The sequence below is a fragment of the Musa acuminata genome, chromosome BXJ1-8 (genome assembly GCF_036884655.1).
Source record: "Musa acuminata AAA Group cultivar baxijiao chromosome BXJ1-8, Cavendish_Baxijiao_AAA, whole genome shotgun sequence".
In the NCBI taxonomy this organism is placed as follows: Eukaryota; Viridiplantae; Streptophyta; class Magnoliopsida; order Zingiberales; family Musaceae; genus Musa; species Musa acuminata.
Window position 1 is genome coordinate 8,987,501 of NC_088334.1, and position 25,296 is coordinate 9,012,796.

The 25,296-nt window shown below is 36.7% G+C and overlaps 1 protein-coding gene across 4 annotated transcripts in view; it reads left to right on the forward strand.

The window, feature by feature from the left end:
• LOC103993205 (DNA-directed RNA polymerase IV subunit 1) overlaps positions 1 to 25,296 on the forward strand; it is a 31,847-nt gene extending 6,551 nt beyond the window's left edge. For 2 of the 4 annotated variants that reach the window (XM_065078837.1, XM_009413174.3), the window contains 16 exons: positions 1 to 181; positions 1,755 to 1,799; positions 1,883 to 2,110; positions 10,290 to 10,445; positions 10,573 to 10,710; positions 11,201 to 13,087; positions 14,251 to 14,420; positions 14,520 to 14,586; positions 14,682 to 14,800; positions 16,348 to 16,490; positions 18,273 to 18,511; positions 18,599 to 18,772; positions 18,867 to 19,004; positions 20,784 to 21,178; positions 23,590 to 23,701; positions 24,501 to 25,296. The exon at positions 1 to 181 is cut by the window's left edge and continues 23 nt beyond it. In XM_065078837.1, coding sequence (XP_064934909.1) covers positions 1 to 181; positions 1,755 to 1,799; positions 1,883 to 2,110; positions 10,290 to 10,445; positions 10,573 to 10,710; positions 11,201 to 13,087; positions 14,251 to 14,420; positions 14,520 to 14,586; positions 14,682 to 14,800; positions 16,348 to 16,490; positions 18,273 to 18,511; positions 18,599 to 18,772; positions 18,867 to 19,004; positions 20,784 to 21,178; positions 23,590 to 23,701; positions 24,501 to 24,665 — 4,357 coding nt within the window. In that variant the 3' untranslated portion in view covers positions 24,666 to 25,296. Of the gene's footprint in view, positions 182 to 1,754; positions 1,800 to 1,882; positions 2,111 to 10,289; positions 10,446 to 10,572; positions 10,711 to 11,200; positions 13,088 to 14,250; positions 14,421 to 14,519; positions 14,587 to 14,681; positions 14,801 to 16,347; positions 16,491 to 18,272; positions 18,512 to 18,598; positions 18,773 to 18,866; positions 19,005 to 20,783; positions 21,179 to 23,589; positions 23,702 to 24,500 lie in introns of those variants that run through there. The other 2 variants (XM_065078838.1, XM_065078839.1) reach the window with 2 other exon arrangements.

The following is a 25,296-nucleotide window of genomic DNA, read 5'->3' on the forward strand; positions in this document are numbered from 1 at the left end:
TGAGAAAGCCATTGGAGAAGGTATTTACATTCTAGAGGCTTTTGGAAAGAACCTTACTGTTCTTCAGAGAAGGTTGCTGAAATTGTGCCGATCAAAGCTGTTGCTTCCTACTCGGAGTATTCTGGCTCGTAACACAAAAGTTCGTTTCATTAACTTGAAGAAAATTTTGAAGACCAGAAAGGTAACTTGTTTAGTTACTTGGGCAGGACAATTTTTGACCGCATTCATTGGTCATTTCTGAGATGTCAGTTGTTGTCTAAGTTAAGAATTATTGGTGCAGTTTTGTAACATCAATTATGAATTGGTACCAGTGAGTACTGGTTGGACTATGATACACACACAGAGGTGGTGGAAGATGGAGAGTGGTGTGGTACCATGTGACTAGAAGAGGCAGCAACATAGTGACATGAACAAATAGCTGTCGAGGAGTAGTGGTGGTGGGGAGGAGGTAGTGACTCGGGAAGGAGAAGTAGCAATAGAGTAAGAGAAGAAAAAATAATTGAAAGTATGATGGGCATCAGCATCGTGTTGAAGGCTTACCATTGATATGGCTTAGTATTGGTGAGCATATCACCTGGGAAGCTTGATGTGATAAGCTTATTGGATGCTGAGCTTATTGGTAGTGACTCGGGAAGGAGAAGCAGCAATGGAATAAGAGAATAAAAAATAATTGAAAGTATGATGGGCATCAATATCGTGTTGAAGGCTTACCATTGATATGGCTTAGTATTGGTGAGCATATCACCTGGGAAGCTTGATGTGATAAGCTTATTGGATGCTGAGCTTGAATCTAAACTGAACTGAATGAAATTGCCTAGTTTGCATCTTGATCTGTCATAAGACTCATAAAAGTCGATTAGTACCAGCCAGTAGTGTTGGAACTTCAATCTCTTCTCTAAATTTTCTTTCACACTGGACATTCACATGCAAACCACCCTTATTTTCCGATGTTATATAATTACAGACTGCAGACATGTTAGAGTTCATCATTGAAGCATTTAGGCTTATATATTATGATGACCCTTTTTGACAAGAAATAAACTCTACTCATTACTCTTCTGACTATTGTATACGTATTGGTATTTGTTGGTCCAACTAAAATCATCTGGTCCGGTGTGGAACAGGGGTTCCGTTGCCATATGAAATTTTTAATATTTTCTGTGGCAGCTCATTTTTTTTCCGGTTTCCCATGAGGCTTCTCTCTCCTTCTCTTCTCTGCCTCTTCTCCTCATAACATCATCGCCGCCCCACCACCTTGTAGTTGCTGCTTCATAGTTGCTCTTGTGTGTCACCGTCATCCGTCAAAATATGCCTTCTACTTTTCCTTTTCTGCTTTCTCCTCCTCTTCCTCATCTGCTTTGACTTGTTTTTCCTCCTTTTCCCCAACTTCCTCCACTCTTTCGTCTTTTCTTCCCCCTCTGCCATACATTCTTCCTTCTTCTCCTCCTCCCCTCATCTTTTTCCCTTTCTCCTGGTCTCGATGGTATTGACCTGTACCAAGTGTTAGCTGCTGATTGGTATCAACAATGGGGCATAGTAAGCCTTGGTCTAACTTTCTAGTTAGTAAGGACAAAATTTCCTGTCACTAAACTGAACAGGCTGATTATTTGCACTGTAACTTTATTCTGTCATATACTTGTAACTTTTCTTTGAAAATTTTGCTTGTAGTTTAACAATTCGTCATGTTTTCCCTTGCATCTGGGTTTTGACAATCGTTATTTTACTCTTATCATGCATGTACTACACAAACAAAGAATTGGGTGTCAAAAGATTCTCAAGTGAGTTGCAAGTACTGTGCTGTAAGTAGACTAGATGTCTGTTTTATGAACTGCATTTTTCTCCTTGCAATGATTAGGAGGGGGTTATTTCTATCTTCTAACAGAGGAAAGCAAATGGGTGGTACCCCCCAGTGAAGTTTAAGATCTCATCAAAAGACATTCTAGGTAGGAGAAGCCTTTCAATAATAGCAGAAGTTAATGAAAAGTTGCCAAAGAAGTTTCACAGTCAGAGTCTTAGTGAAGTACTTCCTGAAGATTATTGGAACTTTATACCAAAAGTTTCACTGCTGCAAGGAGCTAAGCCAAGCAAGATTGATCTGACACCACATCAGGTACCAACTTTGGTTCTTTGATACATATCTTTGGTTTGTGAATTTAATCATGATATGCTACATCAGGTACCTACTTGTTTTTGTAGGTTTTCATAACCAGCTAATCATGGGTCTAGTTGTTTTACCATGGATTTTAGTCATATTTCTTAGATTGGGGCGTTAGGGCATGGACCTTATCATCATGGTATGGATATTGGACTGGGGCATGTCAAAATTTTCAGTTTTATTGCATGCCTCAATGCTGGTAACAAGCAGACATGGTAATTGCTGGTGGCATTTGCCACAGAAGCATTTTGGCTGATATGAATATTATATGGCAACCCACTGCAGTGTCAGCACGCTTCCATATTTTGGTTGCCTTGCTATGCTGGTAGTGTAACTTCATGACTAGCAAATGCTTTTTTTGATCTTTGGTTTGTGCAGCTTGAACTCCACTGACAATATACATGTGATGGATATGATATTTTTTATATGAAACATAGGGAAGTAGACATGGGTTGGATACTTATATTTCTGACCTCATGTCTATAGTGATGGAGTATTTTTTCAATGAGAAAAAGTGAAAAACCATAGGTCATTAATTATAATTTTGGGTTGGTAAACTTGCAAAGGATTGTTGTGCCTTCACTCTAGAATTCTTTGTTTATGATTTTTAAAGAGTTTGATTATTCATCCACTAAGAAATTATGTTGAAGAATACAAGTAATTTCTTGTATTGGTCATAACTTATGTGAGATTATAATCCTACTAAAGGAGAGGGCGAGCGTTGGTGCCGCAGTATGGTTGCTTCTCGGCGACTTACGTGACCAGAGTATGGGCACGAGAAGCTTTTCTGTGCCTTGCTGGGGTAGGACTGCATACATTGGCCAACATTTTTTGATTATCCAATTAAACGAGTGGTCTGTTGCAGGAGTGGTTGATGACCAAAGATTCTATTGTAGGATTTCATTGTTAACTTCTTTCCAATTTTTTTGGTCTGGTTTCTATTTTTCAGTTTAATTTGGCTAGTGAAGGATTAGCATGCATTGTTGCCACTTAGGCATGCCTACCTTCTCATTAAGAATTTGTCATGGTATTAGAGAATTTATATGGGATTTGACTGATAATTTCTGCCATTGTGCAGGGCCTAAGATCTGATAATGCACAAAAGACTGGTGGTTTTCTTTGTGTGCATGATTTAATCTTAAAATAAACTTTTGGACCTGATTTTTTGATATCCATGTAGCCAAGGTTGCCAAGGCCCATTCTTAATAGAAACCATTCAGAGAAGAAAGAATTCTTTTCGTCCATTGTTTCTTATGACAATGGTAGTTATCCCACGATACAAGCAAAGGTTCGACCCCATATATCCCTAGCATACTGCCTACCACAAGCCTCCTCCCATTTAACTTTTAGAAAGCTTATGTGCTACTCAGGCCCATCAGTCAAAGAGGCTAACTGAGCAGGCCAATCCACAGCTCTATTAGGCTATTAGCCTTTTTGATTGCTGGAGTGATATTTTTCTTGCACATATTTTATTTTCTATATAATGCTATTAATACACATGGTAAGTGGGTTATTTTTGTTCCTTGATAAAGGAGAATTAATTATGTGAATAGTTTTAACTGGATCCTTGCTACGAGTGCACGCTGAAATAGAAAAGGTGTAGTGAGATGGGATTTGTTCAAGATAGTTTTGAATGCATCAGGTGCTTAAGCCAACCTGCCATGATTGCCTTGTCCAAACTGGCGGTGGTCTCTTGTCAGCTTGGGTGTCCTTGCTTCTGTACACATATCATGCTGGTGGGATATTGGCATAGGGCAGCTGGTGTCTCGAGCACATGCCCACATATAGTTGCATGTGCTGTGAGCTGTGCTACTGGATATGCCCATGCTACAGCATGTGCAATGGTGCATGCTTACACAGGTACAACTTAAAGACGATGAACTCTGCACTTGTTTGATTTTTGAATTTTTTTATTGGAAAAACATTTCGAAAGGTGGTCTAATTGAAAAAAAGGGATAAGCTATAGCTCGTAAAGAATTTAATTTACAAATAAATGACAATAATTAATACTAGCATGTGGTTTAAACAATATCATATGGATTAGTAGCATGTCGAATTGTGAATATCGTGCCAAACACAGCCCTTAAGGCGTCACATCAGGGTTTGGCCAAGGCACATTTTATGCTGCTGTTAGAACCCTTGTAGATTCTAAACTTGGGGTTGATCTCTTTAGGGGATCGGCCTCCTTGGAACTCTATAGGGGTTCCTCCCTCCAAGTTGCTGCTTAAAGGCTGCAGAAAAGATTCATCTATTCCTTATAAAAAGAGGAGGAATACATGGCTATTTATAGGGTTTCTAAACCCTAACTCTTAATAGGACTCCTACTCAAGACTCCTACTTCTAACCAATTCCTAATATGACTTCTACTCAAGACTCCTATTCCTTTACAACTCCTAATTCTTCTTTAAGAAATAACCTCCTAACCTTAGCCGGCCTCTTCACTTCTTTAATAGGGGTCGGCTTAGGTAGGTTTTACATAAATGTCCCTCTCAATTAGGACTCTCTTAGCTATAGTCCTAACAGACTCGCCCTCTTCAAATCAGCCTTGTCCTCGAGGCTGACGATTCATGAATTTTGGGAATTTGATCTTCAAGTCGTCATAGTTCTCCAAAGTGGCATCTTCTGTTGGTAGGTTCACCCACTGTATTAGCACTTTAGTAGTGGGTCGTCGTCGTCGAGTCACGATCCGTCGATCAATAATAGCACTTGGCTGGGTCTGGAGTTCTCCTTGGATAGTCATATTTGGTAGGTGGCTTTGGGTTGTCTCCAAGCACCTATTTACAACTTTTGTCTGGCCGTTGATTTGTGAGTGATATGTCGTACTCCTTTTCAATTTAGTACCCTGCATATGGAATAACTTTGTCCAAAATTTGCTCGTGAAGATGTAAGTAGAATTTATCATAAGCACAATGCATCCCTTATAGTGTAATTCTTTTGAGTCCCAATTGTAATGAGCCACGGAGCTTGGTGCTTCCTCCAATTTTTTTATAATCTTACTAGTCTCTGAATCTTCCTACCATTCCATCTTAATATCCTCAAGGAAGTCACTGGTCGGAAGTGAAACGGTCGAAACTTCAGCTTGCTCGGGTAGCTGCGAAAGCGCATCTGCAAGAACATTCTCTTTCCCCTTTTTGTAAGTTATTTCATAATCAAATCCAAGAAGTTTTGTTACCCATTTTTGCTGCTCAGGGGATGATATCTTTCGCTCCAAAAAGTACTTGAGGCTTTTATGGTCGGTTTTAATTTGAAATCGTCGACCAATCAAGTAGGGTCTCCACCTCGTTGCTGCGCGCACAATGGCGAGCATCTCCTTATCATATGTTGACTTATTTTGATGGGAGAGAGATAATGCCTTGCTAGTGTATGTTATTGGTCGACCATCTTACATGAGAATGGCTCCAATTCCGACTCAAGATGCATCGGCCTCAATAATGAAGGGTCGGTTGAAATTTGGTAGTGTTAGCACCGGCGTCGTCGTCATGGCTGCCTTAAGTTTATCGAAAGCAGCGAAGGCTCTGTCCAACCATTGGAAGACATCTTTTTCCAGTAAGAAAGTAAGTGGTGCATTGATCTTTCCATAGTTTTTTCATGAACTTACGGTAGTAGCCTGTTAAACCCAGAAAGCCATGTAGCAATTTTATGTTCCTCGGGGTAGGCCAGTTTTGCATTGCTTCAATTTTGAAGGGGTCCACCGTCACACCTTCCTCTGATATGATATGCCCAAGATATTCCACCTTCTATTGAAGAAAGCAAAAATTCATAGTGGTTATTGTGTGTTCAAAAAGTGGTTTTCGGTATGTCTTCTTTGCACACTCATATTTGATGATACTCGGATCAAAGGTCCAGCTTTGTGAAGATTTGTGCTCCCTTTCATCTAGCAATTCATCTGCTATTGGAATAAGGTATTTGTCCTTGATGGTTATGCCATTGAGAGCTCGGTAATCAATGCATATTCGTCATGTTCCGTCCTTCTTGCGTACAAGTAGCACCGGTGAAGAGTAGAGGTTGCAACTTGGCCGAATAACTCCTGTTTCGAGCATCTCTTTTACAATCCTTTCTATTTCATCCTTCTGGAGATGTAGATATTGATATGGCCGAGTATTTGCTGGAGGTTTGCCTGAAAGAATCGTTATATAATGATCATGCCGACGGGTAAGAGGTAGGTTGTACGGTTCGTCAAATATATCTGAAAATTCAGCAAGCAAAGGAAGTAGGTTTGGATCTTCAAATTCTATTGGCTCTCCCTTAGTTTGCTGCTCAATTTGTACCAAAAATCTGTTGCATGCTTTATGCAAAACCTTGTCCATTTGTTGTGTGCAAATCGTCGTTACGTCGCTCCCACGTTTCCCGTTCAGTATCACCTGTTTCTCCTTACTATAAAATTTCATAATTAGTTGCATAAAATTCCAAGAAATATCACCTAATGTCGTCAACCATTTAATTATGAGCATGGCCTCATGATCATCAAAAGGGAGAAGGAAGAAATATGCAATTATCTCTTGGTAAGGCCTCATGATCAGCAACAGTTTCACTTGTAGGCGCCTACAATCATACTTCAAAATCCATCCATCGGCGACCTTAACGTCAAACCTGTTGTAATTCTCGATAGGTAAGGCCATCTGGATAGTAACCTTACTGTTTAGAAAGTTATTAATACTGCCCGTGTCGATGAGAACAGTGATCAGTTGTTGTTTGAGAAGACCTTCAACTTTCATCGTTTGCGGGTTTGAGTAGCCGGCTAGTGTATGTACTGTAACTTCGATCGGTTGTGGCTCTTCTTCTGCATCTTCTTCTTCATGTTCAAGGCTCTCTTATGGATGTTCAATGACCTCTTCTTCTATTTGTTCAATCATAAGAAGACTCCCTTTACTACAGCGATGCTCACGGCTCCACGGCTCGTCACAATGCCAACATAACCCCTTCGCATATCGCTCCCGAAGCTCTTCTCTTGTTAACCTCTTTGGTGTAGGGACTTGGTCGACAGTAGGGGGGGTTGAGGGCTTCAATATTACTGGTTGAGGAGCGACCCTAGTCCTCTGAGCTTCATGGTTCAATTGCTCCTCTTGATGTCGTGCGAAAGAGATAGCTGCCATAAGCGTATATGGTTGTCGCGCTTTAACTTCTCCTCGGATCTCCGGCTTAAAGCCCTCAATGAAGGTCCTCAATAGCTGTTTTTGAGACCAATCACGAGTTTGATTAGATAACCTTTCAAATCTTGTTTGGTACTCTTGAATGGTAGAGGTTTGTTGGATTTTTGTTAGTTGTCCGTCAATATTTTCGTAATCGGTTGGTTTGAAGCGGATCAACAGTCCTTTGAATTGTCGCCATAAAAGTACTCCATAAGTATGTTCAAACCAGTCAAGCCACTGTATAGCATCTCCTTCAAGATGTATAGCTGTAATTTTCACCATAGATGCATCCGCGGTTTTATGGTACCGAAAATATCGCTCCGCGCACGAGATCTAACCAATCGGGTCTCCTTCTTCCCATCTAGGGAAGTCCACTCTCATGCATGGATAGTTGGGGTTGGTCATAGAGCTTCCCCTCTCTTGGAAGTCATATCATCGGGCTTGATGCGATTGGGCAAAGCTCTCTCCTTGATGTGATTTTTTCGGGCTTAGTGGTCGGCCCAATCTGAGTTCGGTAAAGAGCGTCCGAATCTTATCCTCCATTCGCGCCTCGAAGGCTTTGAATTTAGCATTGATTACCTCCTCAGATGCCATAGTATATGCCGTCAAATCTGTGATGTTAAGATCTCTCTTTTGTCGTCGGGTTAAAGGCATGTATTGGTTGAGAGAGGTGATGGTCGAAAGGGTTGGTGGATTGGTGGATGTAGGCTACGGTTTAGGCTTATTTTGTGGCTATTTTGGGTGCAGTTTGAGGGTGTGGTTTGGTGGAGTTTTAGGGCTATAGATGAAAGTTTTGGATCTGTGGTAGATGATAGCAAAGGTTTGATAGAAATAAGTGGAAGTTACAACAAGTATGTGATGTCTTGTAAGAGTAGAATTGTCGTTGAAGAAACAACGATTTCTCGACGTAATTTCCACTAAAAACTTGAGAGAATTGAGGAGGGAATTGATAGCAAAATCATAGTTTATATGACAGCAAGGATATCTAATTTAATCAAGAAAATTTCGGCAGTATAACAGCAAGGAAATTGGTGCAAGTTGCGATTACAGAATTCTCGTCGAAAAATTTCAGCGGGTTACGACGAAAATTTGCAGCAACACAAAATCGTTTTTAGAGATGAATTTCTTAATAGATCAATCTTAGATGGAAGCCAAATTGATCTATGAAGTGTATAAGAAGTTTCATTAAAAAAAGATTGCAAATAGATGAGTTAAGGCAACAATATGCGGCTGAAATTTTCTGCAGCACAAATTTTTAAGTATAGCAGATTGGACGTAAAAGATCAGCGGTTTATATTGAGAATTTTTTGATGAAACCAAAGGGAAATCCACTGTTAGAAAGTGTCAAAGCTATCATAAAAATTTCGTAGAGATTTGGATAGAAACAACGTAGTATCAAGATCAAACAAACAGTGCTATGCGGTTGAAATTTTACAGTACAGATTTTCAAGTATAGCAGATTAGACGTAAAATATCAATGATTTATATTGAGAATTTTTCGACAAAACCAAAGGAAATCTACTGTTAGGAAATGTCAAAGATATCATAAAAATTTCGTAGAGATTTAGATAGAAAAAACACAATAGCAAGATCAAACAGACGGTGCTATACGGTTGGAATTCTGCAATGTATCTTTCGTCGTAGAGATGAAAACTTTATGACGAAAAGTTTATGCAGCAATATAGGAATAATTTTTTTTTGGGATTTTCAAATAAGGATAACTAAATTGCAGTAGCAGTAAGGTAGAAAACCAGAACCTGTTGCAATTCACGGGGAGATCAAAGGATGATCCGTGGTGGTGGAGATGACGGCGAAATTTGGCAACGATCTATTAAGCAATTGTGGGAATTGCTTTGGGTGGTTGTGGAGGGTTGATGGATGGCTGTGGAAGGGCAGCGAGATGCCAAGAACGCTGCTCTGATACCAGGTGTTAGAACCCTTGCAGATTCTAAACTTAGGGTTGATCTCTTTAGGGGATTGGCCTCCTTAGAGCTCTATAGGGGTTCCTCCCTCCAAGTTGCTGCTCAAAGGCTGCAGAAAAGATTCATCTATTGCTTATAAAAAGAGAAGGAATACATGGCTATCTATAGGGTTTCTAAACCCTAACTCCTAATAGGACTCCTACTCAAGACTCCTACTTCTAACCAACTCCTAATAGGATTTCTACTCAAGACTCCTATTCCTTTACAACTCCTAATTCTTCTCTAAGAAACAACCTCCTAATCCTAGCCGGTCTCTTCACCTCTTTAATAGGGGTCGGCTTAGGTAAGTTTTGCATAAATGTCCCTCTCAATTAGGACTCTCCTAGCTAGAGTCCTAACAGCTGCCTGCCTTGATGGTAGATTGCTACATGGTGTTCTGCCTGGCTGAACAAGAAGACTGTTTGTTGCTTTTACTTGTATGGCAAGATGTACACAACAAGGTCATGGAGGAACCCCATGTTGTAGGTTTTTGTGTTATTCTTATAGTTTTGTCCCACAGTGTGGTCTCACCCAATTCGGGTATCCATCTTACATAAAATGTGTAGCTAAATGGAAAAGAAGAAATATCATCATTGTTTAATTATGCATCCAGATCTTCTGTACTATTAGGTTTTACTATCTTAAGCATTGTTCCATGGATTTGATGTAGTGATAGTGATAGGTTCTTGATGCAATGCTCTCTATGCAGTTATCTGATTAGTTTTCAAAGCTTTAAACAAGCTATTCATGTTGAAAAAGATATTAAGGGTGTCAAGATGGCCAATCAACATTTTCATCTTTGTTGCCAACCTCAAAATTAGTAGGGACATTATGACTTTTGTTATTGTTGGTGTTAAAATGTTACTTAGCGTAATGTCTGTACATTAAATTCTAGCAGTTACCCGTATTTTGAGAGCACACTCTTCTTTCAATTTTATATATCTGAAAACTTGCCCGTTCATCTTCAATTTGGGATATTTTTAGGCTATCTTTCTATATTATTTTATCTACTACTGGTTGAATATAAATATTTTTTGTTTTCAGGTATTTTGCTTGTTAAGTGAGCTTGATCCGGAATTTATTCAGCAGTTTGTTTCAAGGCGTGAGCTACTGTTTCTTTCTTATCTTCCAATTACTCCTAATTGTCAACGAGTGGTGGAGACATCACATGTTTTTGCTGATGGTCCAAAATTATCTTTTGTAAGTTGCTTCTCTATGTGCATGTTGTATATGTATGTAGGTTCTATAAGATTGCCACCTTGTTTGTCGAGTTGCTATCTCACTTTGTTTCCTTTATGCTGACATACTATGTCTTGTCCTTATGCAGGATGAACGCACGAGGGCTTATAAAAGGTTAGCAGATGTAAGTAAGAAAATTGGTGAGTTCAGGCATCATCAGCAGTTTGGTCCTCTTGCAACCTCTTATACCATGAGCCGGGTTCTTGACTGCTTTAATGCTTCTAAGGCAAGATATACAATTTTTTTCTCTCATGCATGTGGTACACGACATGGATGTGATTCTATAATGGTTTTGGATCACCATGCTATGGCATGGTAGAATGTTAGAATTGGGTCATGATAGCATGTTTACCATGCTTCACTCTATATGATTATATTTATGTGCCTAGTGCTGGTAACCTACTGGCATCATATGAAGAGATCTTAATCTGAAATATATTTACATCTGTCACCAATCATTTTCATGTTACATGTGAAGCTTGTTTTTTGCAATTTTTCTATTTACTAATGCACTTTTCGGAAAGTACGTTGTTAGCTGCAATTAATTTTAGTAAATTATACTCAGGAACTGCAGTTATTTTGTTCGATCATCAGTCAAATGTACGTTATACGAATGGATGTTTGCATGTAGGATTCACATATGCTATAAATTTGCATCAATTTATGTAGGTATCTTATTTTATGTGCTCATACTTTTTTTTCTTTTGTCGTTATAGCTACATGCTTCTAGTTCTTCAAGGGGAGATTCTACTTCTGGAATAAGATGGCTGAAAGATGTGGTTTTAAGCAAAAGAACAGATAATGTATTCCGCATGACTATGGTTGGTGATCCAAAGATCAAGTTGCAGGAAATTGGTATTCCGTTTGATATATCTGAAAGTTTGATTGTTGCTGAACAAGTTAATTCATACAATTTAGAAAAGTTGAACATGAGTTGCAATCTTCATCTGCTCAGAAAGGAAGGACTTAATACTAGAAGCAAAGGGCAATTAACTTCACTTCATAAAACCAATCAACTTCAAGTTGGTGATATAGTGTCTAGACCTTTGGAGAATGGGGACATTATATTAGTTAACAGGCCTCCATCTGTGCATCAACATTCTCTTATTGCTTTGTCTGTGATGATCCTTCCTATTCAGTCAGTCATTTCAATTAACCCATTATGCTGTGCTCCACTATTAGGTGATTTTGATGGAGACTGTTTACATGGGTATGTGCCACAATCCATTGGCTGTAGAGTAGAGCTTCAAGAGCTGCTTAGTTTAGACCACCAGTTATTTAATGCACAGGATGGTAGAAGCTTAGTTTCACTGACACATGATAGCTTAACTGCTGCATATTTGCTAACAGCAAATCGGGAATTTTTGAACAAAGTTGATATGCAACAGTTAGCTATGCTGTGTCCTTTTCCAATGCCGCCACCTGCAGTTGTTAAGACTCCTAATTTTCAGATTCCTTTATGGACTGGAGAACAACTATTTAGCATGCTTCTTCCTCCAACCATGGATTTTGGTGTAAATTCAAGAAATATGATAAGTAAGGGTGAAGTTATGGCCTCTCTTGGAGGATCTTTTTGGCTACAGAATACTACTACTGGTTTGTTTACTACCATGTTCAAACATTATGGCAGGAAGGCTCTTGATTATCTCTGTTGTTCTCAGGAACTTCTTTGTGAATATTTAACATTGAGAGGTTTAAGTGTTTCCTTAGGTGATGTTTACCTCTCATCAGATTCATATTCCCGACGGAAAATGATGGATGAAATATATTTTGGATTGGAAGAAGCTGAGGATGCCTGCCAGGTTATGCAGCTGATGTTGGAACCTGAGATGGAGATCTTGAGGAATCAGAATAAAGATGAAGATACATTAGATTGTATTAGTCAATACAAGATTGCTTCAGAAAGAACATGTGTAAGCCAGGTTTCTATTGCTGCTTTTAAGAATGTTTACCATGATCTTTTAAGTCAAATATATCAGTTTATTAACAAGGATAATTCAATGTTGGAAATGATTGATGCGGGTAGCAAAGGTAGCTTGGTAAAACTAATTCAACAGGGTGCATGTCTGGGTCTTCAACTGTTTGCACATCCACTGCCTTTTACGGTGCCTAGCAAACTTAATTGCTGTATGTGGAACAATCTGAAGGCATTGGATGGTGGAATATCTGATGCCGCAAAAAGTTCGTGTGGGCAAAGCTCCTATGCTGTTATTGGTGCTTCTTTTCTTGATGGTTTAAATCCATTGGAATGTTTTGTCCATGCAATATGTGGCCGTGCTAATCTCTTCACTGAAAATGCTGAACTTCCTGGAACTTTGACAAGAAAGCTTATGTTTTACATGCGTGATCTATATCTTGCTTATGATGGAACGGTTAGAAGTGCTTATGGTCAACAAATTGTGGAGTTTTCTTATAGCATATTGGAGGATTCAACTGAAGGTGGGGAATCATGTGTTGCATATGATGGAAAGGATGCTGAATATACTGGATTAGGTGGTGAACCTGTTGGTTCTTGGGCTGCTTGTTCGATTTCAGAAGCAGCATATGGATCTCTCGAGTTTCCAATGAATAGTTTGGAATATTCTCCGCTTATGAAATTAAAGGTTATATTTTCAACTGATTTATTACGTCTAGTTACTTGAACAAATTGATGCTGATTTTTTTCCTTTTCTGAGTAATGTTTTAGCTAAATGATATGCTTTCCACATTGATATATTTCTGACATTTCCAGCTAATAACAGCATATTTGCTTATCACTGAGTTGTCTAGATGTCCTTATTTTTTATCATAGTAGTTTTTTAATGCTCTTTTGTTATATTTTATTTCATGCTTTGCATGGCAGTGCATACCTGTGTAGGTTTTTAGTTACCTTTTGCCGTATTTTGTTTGTTATAGTTGTATTCCTAGTGTTTACTTGGTGAGGTACTAGTTGTGTGATACACCCATAAGAAAAATGTTGTAAAGTTATTTCATGCCAGTTAGGTCTGTACCACTAGTAGAGTGTGGTAATTTCTAACCATGTTATCCTTCAGTCTCCAATGAATACAATGTATGCTTTTGACCAATAAGCGCATACTTCTTTGGGGGGAATATATCTGATGTGACTTCCGTGGAGATAAATGATTGATAATTCAATATGCAAACACTACTTAGGTGCTTTTTGGAACAAAAAATGTTGGAAATGCCTTAAAACTACAATATAATGATCTTTATCTTGTTCAAGGATATGATAGTTAAATGTTTTGTCAGGGAAGGATGAGGACATTGTATTTTAAATATCTCAAAGATGTCTATGGGATGGGTCATTTTCTCTAAAGAGTTGCCCAATGTTCAGATAAGCATGCCATTAGCATTATAATTTTGAAAATTTTAAATTTCTTTAGGTCACAGGAAGATGTACTAATTGTGATTTGTGTCCACATTTTTTAGCTTTAGTAGCTAAAGTTTGGTTTCAAGTGCTCTTGTATACCTATTGAACTGGTGGACTGATGTACTGATCTTATTGACACATCAAGAATTTTTTAGTTTTCTTAGTGGATTAATTCATATGTAGTTTGCTGATTGGCACACGCCAATCAGATAATATTTTGGTACATGTATTGGTAACACTATCTAAAGCCTTGACCTGAATTATTGTGCATTCACGTCTTGCAAAACAATACTTTCTACTTCTCATACTTATGTTTAACTTTTGAGTTCTTGTCATTTTCTATTTCTGGTTGCCTCTTTGTTTGTGTTGTGAATGAGTTTGTTTTCCTTGACACAGATGGTGTTGGACTGTTGTAAGTCTAATGCATCTACAAATCACACTGCCTTACTTTTTCTTTCAAAGCGACTGCATGGTTGGAGATACGGTTGCGAGTATGGAGCCTTGGAAGTGAAGAATCATCTGGAGAGAGTTTGCTTTTTCAATTTGATCATCACTGTCATGATTCTGTCTGTGTTTGGTTTTCACCAACTTTTTCATCAAATGATTTGGTTTTCTTCTATTACTTTTCATGAATAACATATGTTTTTCTGATGTTGCAATGTTAGTTATGATGGCCATGATGTTCAAGGGACAAATTTTAGTCCATGGATCATGCATTTTCATGTGAGCAAGGTATTGGACTTTTTGGAACTTTTGTGGATGTGTACTTGATCTAGATAGTTTTGGTTTACAAGAGATATAATTATTTTGTATTTTTGTGTTTACAGGATAAGATGTTGAGGAGAAGATTAAATGTGCAACTTGTCAAAAATGAACTCATAAAACATTACAATTGTATGAGGGAAAGGATGAATCCAATGCTTCCTAGATTATGTTTTGTAAGCAAGTCAGTCACTGCTTTCTTTGCAGCACTGTCCTCCATTTTCTTGTAAATAAATTTCAAGATTCATTTGTGTAATCTGCTGCTTGTACTGACCTCTTCCTTGCTGACATTTACACATATTTTTGATCCCATATGCTTGTAAATTGAGCTTACTTGTTTCATGTTTTTTTCATAACTGAATTGGGCAATTTAAGTGAAGACATGTTGAGATGCAAGTAATGCTTGAATAACGTACTGTTATATATCACAAAACATTTTAATAGTACACTAATCACAAAGCCATGATGCTCTAAACTATTTGAGGTCAAGCGACATGGATTTTTTAATTGTTACCTCTATATAAGGTAATATCCTTAGTTAATCTAAGATCATTTGAATCTTTGATGTTTCTAGAAAAGTATCTTGTATCTCTAGCTCAGTGCACTATCAATACTTATTGATTCACATGATCTAATTATAAGATCTATCGGTTTCTCTTAAATGCGTCTATATTATCTTGGGTGAAACCATTTAATCTAACTGTTCAGGAAGGAAAATATTTTCTTTTCTATTCTTGCTTCTAATGACATGCATTATTTATCAGAGCCTGGTGAAACCATGATTTTCTTGCACCTAAATCATTCCAAATCACAAGTGAACTTTAAGCATTTTGGTAGATAACTTAGTATTTGGAATTCATTTAACTAAAATTGACTGGAGGGAAAGCTCTGGTGAACATGGTATGGTTGTTCATCTGTGACTTGGCATCATGACTTTCATTCACTAGTATACTTTTTTTCAGACTGTTATTCCCAAACTACCTCATTTCTAGGAGTCTGATGCACTAAGACATGAAACTCAATTGATCTGATGTAGCCTGGCAATGTGTACATCATAATCTTGAACTTTTTTTTGCAATACTAATATTGCAGTTTAATTTGTATATTAAGTCAATGAAAGTTATAAGGCATGTGTAAATATGGTGTTTGAATTTGTCGATATCAATTTGTTGTTTGACAATACAAGTATAATTTGTTCTCTTGTACAAACATGAACTATGCACATAATATGATATCATTAAGTTTGTGGAATCTATTTTTCGGTATTTGGGATCGACTATATGAATCTTATTGCCATTTTCTATAAAAAGTAATATCCTTAATTAATTTAAATCTTAAACAATTCTCCATTTTATTTCTTATTGAAGCCACACCTAATTCTACTTTTACCATAACATTCTCATCTCATTGACATAAGTTAAATATATATGTTGTAGAATATATTTTTCGATACATACGAATATTTCATTACTCTTACCTTGTACTCAAGCTGAGATTACAGAATTTGCTTATTGTTCAATGTCCTCTATAGATTCTTTTTTTATTTCCATTAATTGCAGAGTACTTGAATTGACTATTATGATCATTCTTAAATGTTATCTCACACGTTGTGCTAGGTATTGCCTTCTTTTTATGCAGGCTGATCATTCTGACATTATGCCCTCTAGTTACCTTACAAGCACTGACCTGTTATGTTTTCCTTGTATTTTTTGAAAAATGCCTACATGACAGGAATTGTTCATCAGCTTATAAGTGGAAGGAACATGATGACTCTTTCTGTATGTCAGTTGCAGCTGAAACTTCAGAATCACTAATACAGTTGGATACAATAAGAGATATGGTGATACCACTTCTACTTGAAACACCTATTAAAGGTCATGATTTTGTCCATTAAGCTGCTGTAGCTTAGCACTTTGTTCATTTGCTGTTATAATTTCAATTATTTATCTGTCTTTACTGAAATTGTAACTGCTTTCTCATTTACCATCTAGGCTCTTTAACTGTTCAAGTACTTCAGAATGGAGTAGATATATTTAAGGAGAAAATTTTCATTAGTAACAACAGATTCAGTTGTTATCAGTAACAAGTCTGTGCCAACCCATATATGTAATGCTTCCGCTGTTGCAAGTTGACCTGTGCATGCTTTTCTGAAGTTTGCTACCCAACCAGGTGGTATGTATCAGTCCAATCAGAAACCAGAACATAAGGTCTGCCTAGTTTCGTGCGGTACATGGCAAACATCCTTATAAGTTATAACTTATAAGAATATCCTTTTCGATCTAAACTAGTCAAAAGCTTGTCCATTTCTTAATTCTTTGATCTTGGATCTTTGAATATGTTAAGAAGACGAAGAGGAAGAGGAGGTTGCAGTTTTATTGGCTTTGAGCTATACTGGGGCGTTGAGATAACTAATGATGTATGAATTTTTTTGGTTTCCTCATTTATATTTATTTACTTTGGTCGCACCCTGTGTTGGTTCCCATCTTTATGTCAGTTATGTTATCATTACCATACTGGTCCAACCAAGGACCGATATGGGGTGGTGCCACTGGTGCAGGCATTATATACCAGTTGGGCTTACCAGACCAGGGACTGTCTAATTTCAGGTGGTGTACATGCGGTACAAGGGTTATTGTCCGGTAAGTATTTGGACTGGGCTTATTACTTGGCTCTTTTTTCTAAAATTTGAACTCCAATAAAAAACACTTCTATCTTCTGTCTCTCAGGCAATTCCCCTTGCACTGTTTGTTGTTGTTCGCCAGTCCATACTTCTCTCCTCCTTCCTCTGCTGCCGCCACCTCGTGCCGCCACTCCTTGTCTTCCTTTCCTCTATTTTGCTTCTCCACATATGCTTTTCTTTTGTATTTTTCTTCTCCTTCTCATCCTCCTCTCTCCCCTTTTTCTTGTTTCCTAACCCAGATATAAAAGTAATTTTTTTATGTCATCTAGGTTACTAATTTTTAATCTTGCCGCTTCCTATTTTCATTAATCATGGATTCAAGTGCCAGATTTGGATCAATATCCAAATATAAAATATAACAAGATACTGTGCACAGAAATAGTTTATTTGTCAAAAGTGTGCAGACACTAACCTTATCACTTGTTATATCTGAGCAGATGGCAGGCCTTCTATGTTTGAGAAGAGAGCTAGGTAACGAACAATTATCATCATATTGTTTCTTCTGAGGTCACACCTTCACTTTGTCATTTGAAGTCTAGTCCCTATATGCATGAACATAGAAATGATGTTTCAAACCCAAGTTTTCTCTTCCAGTGCGCAAAAAATTAGCTATGGAGGGAATCCTGCCTTATTATCTAAATGAGATGTTGGAAGGTGTGATCCACATAGCCAACATTATGAAGTTAAGAATTACATGCTATTCATGGTGTTGTTGACATGTCGCCCTTATTTGAAGCAACGAAACTATATGTTTCTGTTAATGTTTTTGAGTTCAATTCATAATTCTATTTCTGCATGGTAATAGCAATTGAAAAAAGATAATTTATATCGAGAAATTAATAGATCATGCTTTTGTGATGTTTGTAAATAATCATGTTCGTCCTGCTTAAGTGATGCCATCTTTGATTTACTCAAAGTTTTCCTATTTTTTCCTACTTACGGGACATGCCAAATTAATACATATCTTGTGTCACAGGTTTTTGGGCTTCTGAGAAGGTGGAAATACTGTGTGAAAGCCTTCCAGGTTCTGGTTCTGAACTTTTTCTAAGAGTTACAATGTCTAAAAAATGTTTACCTGGAAGTTTTTGGAGTAACCTTCAAGATGCCTGTATACCAATAATGGACCTGATTGACTGGCAACGCAGTCATCCTGACAATGTTTATAATATTTCTGGCACATATGGAATAGATGCTGCATGGAAGTACTTTGTAAAAGTGAGTCTCTTGTTTTTCTTTCTGAATAATTTGTTAACCTGAGTGATCACTTTTAATAGGCTATCATGTATTCTATTCAACTTGCAGTCCTTGAAGTCAGTAACAGCTGATATAGGGAGGGACATACATAAAAGACACTTATTTATGGCTGCAGATTGCCTTTCAGTGACTGGGGAGTTTCATGGATTAAGCACAAAAGGTCTAAGACAGCAAAGAAACGATATGTCAATCTCATCTCCATTCGCTCAAGCATGCCTATCTGTGAGTGCTTTTTTTTTTCATGTGGCTTTTTACTCATTTATTTCTCGTCCTATATTATCCCAGTATTGTTTGTCTCTTGTTGGAGCATTGGCAGAATCCTGTAAATTGCTTTGTAAATGCTGCTAAGCAAGGCTCAATGGATCATCTATCTGGTACACTTGATGCAGTGGCTTGGGGTAAGGAGGCTCCAAGTGGAACTGGTGGACCTTTTGAAATTGTTTACTCAGGAAAGGTGCGACTCTTATTAATTGCTACCGATAATTTTGGCATATAGCCTATCTCATATCTTTGATAACTCTTTCTGGTAGCATGGTTTTTGAAAAGTAAACCATATCCATATTGTGGTCCTAACGTAAAGGTGTGCTCTGGCCTGATGCTGTTATTTTTTTCCTTCTCTAGTTTTATTTAACAGAAAATGGAATTTTATCATATTTGTTTTGTATATTTTGGTTTTTCAGATATCATTTTCTTTAATGTTTCACAACCTTTGCGTTCTTTCAGTCTTGTCGCCCATTTCTCTTTTGTGGTCCACAATTAGTGGCCATGGCTTCATGGTGTCATTTATCTACTGAAGTTCTGTTCGCTGTCATATCCAATGATGTCTCCCATGACCTTATTGGATCTAACCCCCCTCTTTAAGGAGTTCTTGATGCAAGATAATTATTAAAAGATGTGAAAGTAAACGTGTGGAAATGTCACCTTGTGAATGTGCCATTTATTGGTAAATCACATAATAGCTATATTTATATCTGAGTTATTGGATCTTTAGTGAAATGCAAATAACAATGATATTTTGGTGAGTGACTCATTGTTGGAAACAAATCGTTTTTACACATTTTATGTTGATTAATTGCATTTTATTGTGGATATTTCATTTTCGTCAACAACTTTGTTTACTGGTGAGAAGATCCCATAGGACTTAGGAGTACTATATGACTTTTGCAATGAGTGATTATGTAAGCTTGTCGGTTCATAAAATTTGGTGAAGCACTAAATTTCTGACATGTGCCTCACCAAAATTATTGTCTGTAATGTCTATCAAACAAGATGTAATGAAGTGAAAATATTGAGTCACTGATAGAGAGTATCGTTTATGTACCTAGTGGATTATTAGGTCATCATGAGAATGCTCACTTGACTGAACTCTACAATTGCATGGTGGACCTACAAAGAGGTACCACCGCCAACTATCAAAAATGTGTTTCAGTCATCTTCCTATATTGGTGCATGACAGTTCTAAAATCAAATTCGTAACAATGTTTTACTCCAATCTATGATAAAACTGTTATTGAAGTCAGAAGATTATTGACCACTACCACAGACACTCATATTCAAATGATTTCATATTTGTTAATATATCTGGTCCATATACTTTGAATCTTCTACCTTTTGTTTCATGAAGTTTTCATTTCAATTATATTGTTCTAGACTTCTCAAGTATCTTTAATTAGTGAGTAGAAAGTTTTGTTGCTAGGTAAAGCAATTCATGGCCCAAAACTCAAGTCGTTGCATGCGAATCACACATGATGTGGAAAATCAAACTGTTTTTGATATAATTATTTAGTTAATCATATCCCATCAGATAGTCCTGGTTTTTTTAATCATCCATATTGGTGGGAGAAATCTATGAACATAAAATTTGCACTCTATGGGTAGTTTCCTATTCAAAGAGATCTTTGTATGCATTAAGATACCAATTGTAGGATGATGATAAACGTTAAAACAACAGAAATGTACTCAAGCTGCAATTTTTCATGGTTAGATCTATAAGTATGATCTATGCAGTTGTTACTTTGCCTTTTGTCTAAAGTCAAATTAAATGCCTTAATTGGGTGTTTAGGGCCTCCAGTGTAACCATGTTTATCTCAAAATGGTTTACATCTGCATGGTTTTTTAATTGGCTTGAAATATATAGAAAGCCATTTTTGAATTGATTGGTTGATTCTTCTTGTTTTTGCTTCGAGTTTTCTAGGCATCAGTTTTTATTGATCAATCTTTATAAAATTTTCAGGTTCATAACCTAACTAGAGGTGAGGGTATATATAAAAATTTGCACAGCATTAAAGCTGAGTTACAGCAGGGTGATGGTGAAGTTTGCATGGCTGCTAATCAAACTGTCCCTGCCAAGTGGAAGCAGCAACCAAAGTATTCCACCAATTTTGATGGTGCTAAAGAGACAATTGACCCACAGACTTCTGATGAAGATCACCTAAAGGAAAGAATCGTTTCTAAATTTCGTACCAACAACTGTATAGGTTACAACAAGCAACAACAAATTTCAGCCAATGATTTTCTTGCTAAAAGCCACTTAACTTTTGGATTAAGATCAAAATTCTCTTCAGAAAGTGTTAGCTCATGGACTGATGTCGTAGATATGTGCTCTTCATTACGAACAATTCTATACAAGTAAGTTGGCTTTTTTGTTGCAAAGTTCCTGTTATTTTATATCAGTCAATTTTGTGGGATGAATAAAACTGAACTGCAGAGTTCTTTTTATATCAAATTGGTTCACCTGCCATGATGGTTTTTTCCTTTGTTTTACATTGTAACAATAGAGAATCTTACATGATTTTAATGAGTTATGTCTTTCTGAATTTGATAGATAATTGCTAAGAGTTCATGATTTTATACAAGTATACATTTGAAAGAAATAAAAGTGTGTTAAAATTTTGTTAGTTTTCCTGTTGTATTCCTTACACTTATGGTCCTTGTTCCCCTTAAGAACAGCTTATTCTATGCCTGCCTCTCAGTTAGCTATGTTAGTTTCCCATTTGTCTTTACTAAGAACTGTTGTTTAACCTGTCTTCATTGAGCCTGTTCATGATTACTGCAGAGTGTTCATTGTTCTTCATAAATAAATGTCATTTTTTTCATCTTCCTTACATTTTTCTCATTGAAATTGAATCAGTGACAATGCAATCACTTAGTGCATTGCTAATATTGATTTTTCTAAACCCTTCTTACGTCGGCACCTTCTAGTGCCATCAGTTGCCCATTGGCTATTAGGTGTTTACTTGAGCATCTTGCATCCAGCTTGACTGCATATTAAGAAAAGATATCCTTGACGCCTGACATATGATCACATGAACTGCATTTAAGATATGTGCATTCCTTAATAGCGTTCAATTAATGCATCTGGATGAATGCTGATGTTTTATCATTCCAGTGTTCTCATTCTTCTTATGTAGAGGCACTATAACATGTGTCAAGCATATATATGCCTGTGTCACACATCCATTAATTGCGTGTATTTTCTGTTTAATGAGTCTCAATTATGAACAAAAGGGAGTACAATCATCTGTCCATATTTAGTTTTCTTGTCTGAGTTGGGCCAGACTTGGTTGGACAAACAAGGTTCCATCATGTATTCAATATTCATAAATATTGCTCTACTTTGCTTTTCAAATATGGATATGAACATATCTTGATATGGCCCGAGTTGAATAATCATATATGAAAATATGCTTACAAGTACTACAACTGAAAAGAAAAAGAATAAAAGTGTGAACAACTATTAGATATATTCGACATTTTTTTTTAACCACTTGTCCCCAAGATATGCTTGGGTGCTACTTGTAGAAGGTTGGTTGGGATAGATAATTAAAACTGTAGAAGTTAGATCTTACATTGTGAGGGTTAATTGAGATTATTGTGATTTCATTATGGGTCAATGGGGAATTATCTGGATTATTAAAATGAATAAAGGCCTATAGTAAGAGATATGTTTGAGATGAGCCTATGAAACTTTTACTTGGGAATGTGGTTTTTCTGCGTCAACATGTCTCATTATGAGATTGATGCCTTTGAAAGGGACTGTTTCTTATGTTAAACTAATTTTGTTTTGATTATCTGTTAATATCATCCATCGATGGCAAAATGATGATGACAAATATTGGGGTTCTATTTAAGGAGAATACGCTAACCGAGGGTGAATAAGATATCAGAAATCTCAATGGTTTATAATTTTTATTGCATAAAGAAAATACCTAATTTCGTAACCATGCCTCTGGTGATTGTGACCACTCTTGTATATAGCTTTGCTAAGATGTGTAGTGGGTAAAAAACTATTATTTTCTGATATGTAGTAATACAGTTTGAAGTGCTTTCAGCTGTGTGTTTTACCTTGCATAGAAGAAGATTGACTGCTGACGTGAAAATAGAACTTCTGTGGATTGTTAAAGTCACCACTTCTGATAATTATGTAGGATGAAAAGATTTCTTTTGGAGGATTAAGCCTCCATCCATGTCTAGTTTCCAAATATGAACTGTTATAACCGTTATAACAAATATTTTGATGTATTTTGGATGGTATGTAAAAAGTAACTGGCATTATATCCCCTTCGTTGTCCATTGTAAAGTGTGTTAATGACTCCAATCATATACACTAATATAATGTTTTTCGATCTATAGTTCACCATGAGCACCAACTCGTGATTATTGTTACACGGATGGTCACTTGGCCAGTTATGGCTACCATCTTCTGTTAGTTTCTATTAGGGGCCTTCATAATAGCCATTTGTAATAATTAACTTTAATGATTAGGTTATGTTCAGTGCACAGGGGAATGATAATTAACTTTAATGATTTGTAATAATACACCGATGGTCACTTTAATGATGCGACTTCAAATCATTGCTCATCATTTTAACTTCTAGTTAGAAGATGAAAATAGAAACATAACATTCCCTGCTGAAAGTTTTCTAAATAGAATGGGCTAGTTCATTATTTTCCCCTCGTATTAATTGTTCCCTTGTAACAGTATTTTCTTCCTCCTCGTATTAAGGTTTCTTTATCATAAAAGGTATTCATCTTTGAAGGTACCCAATTGATGGATTTCTTGATGAGAAAGATAATTCATCTTTAATCGAGGCTTTGAACTATCATCCCAAAAGAGCTGCAAAAATAGGAAGTGGAATCCAAAAAATCAAGGTATTTATTTTTTAGAGCTTAATTGCATTATCCGTTATTTGTTTGACTGACATCTAAAGGTTACTTTCTAGTGGCTATAATTTATAAAGGATTACTTTCAGAATTAATGACAATGACAAATTCATTGTGTTCATTGTGTTTTTTGGTGTAATTACCATATTGGTTTTAAAACAATTGCTTGGACTAAATTTAGAATTTTCTTTTATAGTTTTTTTACTTTCAAAAATATATATGCTGAATGAATGAATTTATTTAGTAAATTTCAGCTGACCTGGCCTACATTTGATGTCCTAGACATGAGGTTCTTATGGGAGATTATAGGATGGATCCCTTTATGTAAGCTATACATTTTTCCATCTTTAGGATGAACAGTTCCTTTTGGTGGGCTTTTGGGATTAAATGCCATGTGTCTACTCAATGAAAAATTAAAACTAATGGTAGTTGATATTATTATTTTACTAGATAATCTTTTGATAGTTTATGAAGTGACTGGAAATCTTTCTATTAATGATTTGTTAGTAAAATTAAAGGATTTGGTGCATTGAACTTCATAAAAGGAGTTTGATAATATGTGTTTTGTGTTAAAAAAAATTGAATGAAGAGCTTTATGGGTGATTAATTGCATATTGATTGAAGAGCTTTATGGGAGGTCGACTAATCTAATTTCAGTTCAATGTCTTCTACTGTATCTTGCTATTGTTTTATAATTAATCATCATTCCAGTTCCTTTGGCTTGTCTGTGCTATCCATTTCTCTTCTTTCCTTGCTAGTTCTGAGATAATATCTTAACCTCTTGCAGGTTGGGTGTAGCCCATTGCATCCTGGCTCCCGATGTTTTGTTCTGTTGAGGTCGGATGGTTCACTAGAAGATTTCTCATACCGCAAGTGTGTGGTCGGAGCAGCCAAACTTATATCACCCGAGTTTGGCTCTATTGTCCACAAGAAAATCTTTCATAGCCGATAACTCGAAGAGGATGATAGTGAACTGTCTCCTTTGATTAGTTTTGTTAAATGAGAATTAGGCTGTACATACTCAGAAGGTCCTGTTCGAACAGTGAGCAGCAAGCTCTTTTGGTGGATAGCTAACATTGGCAAGCTGTTCCATCAGTTGTTCTCTTAGAAGCTTTTGCCCCTTACACGACACATGATCTTCATAGTTTTTTTTTCTTTTACTATTGGTTGGAGCTCATGCAGAAAACCAGAAGCTTTTTAAGCAGCTTGAGGAGTTTATCGGTGCATTTGAAAGATCACAAACCAATGTTCTTGCTTGTATCCATCCATTCTTATATTATCCATTTCTAATTATCGTGCGGAAAACCAGAAGGTTTTTAAGCTGCTTGAGAAGTTCATACGATGCATTTGAAGATCATGAACCAGTATTCTTGCTTGTATCCATCCATTCTTGTATTATCCATTTCTAATTATAGTGCAAGTGATGATAGCTAATTGTACATGCACCAATTTTGTTATCTAATTGATGTCAGGTGGTAGGATGGATGTAATTATTTTTTGCTAATTCATGTAGATGGATCAATCCTCAAGAAAGCAATTTATTTTGGGTAATAAAGCGAAGCTGCACCTTCCTGTTTTCTCAA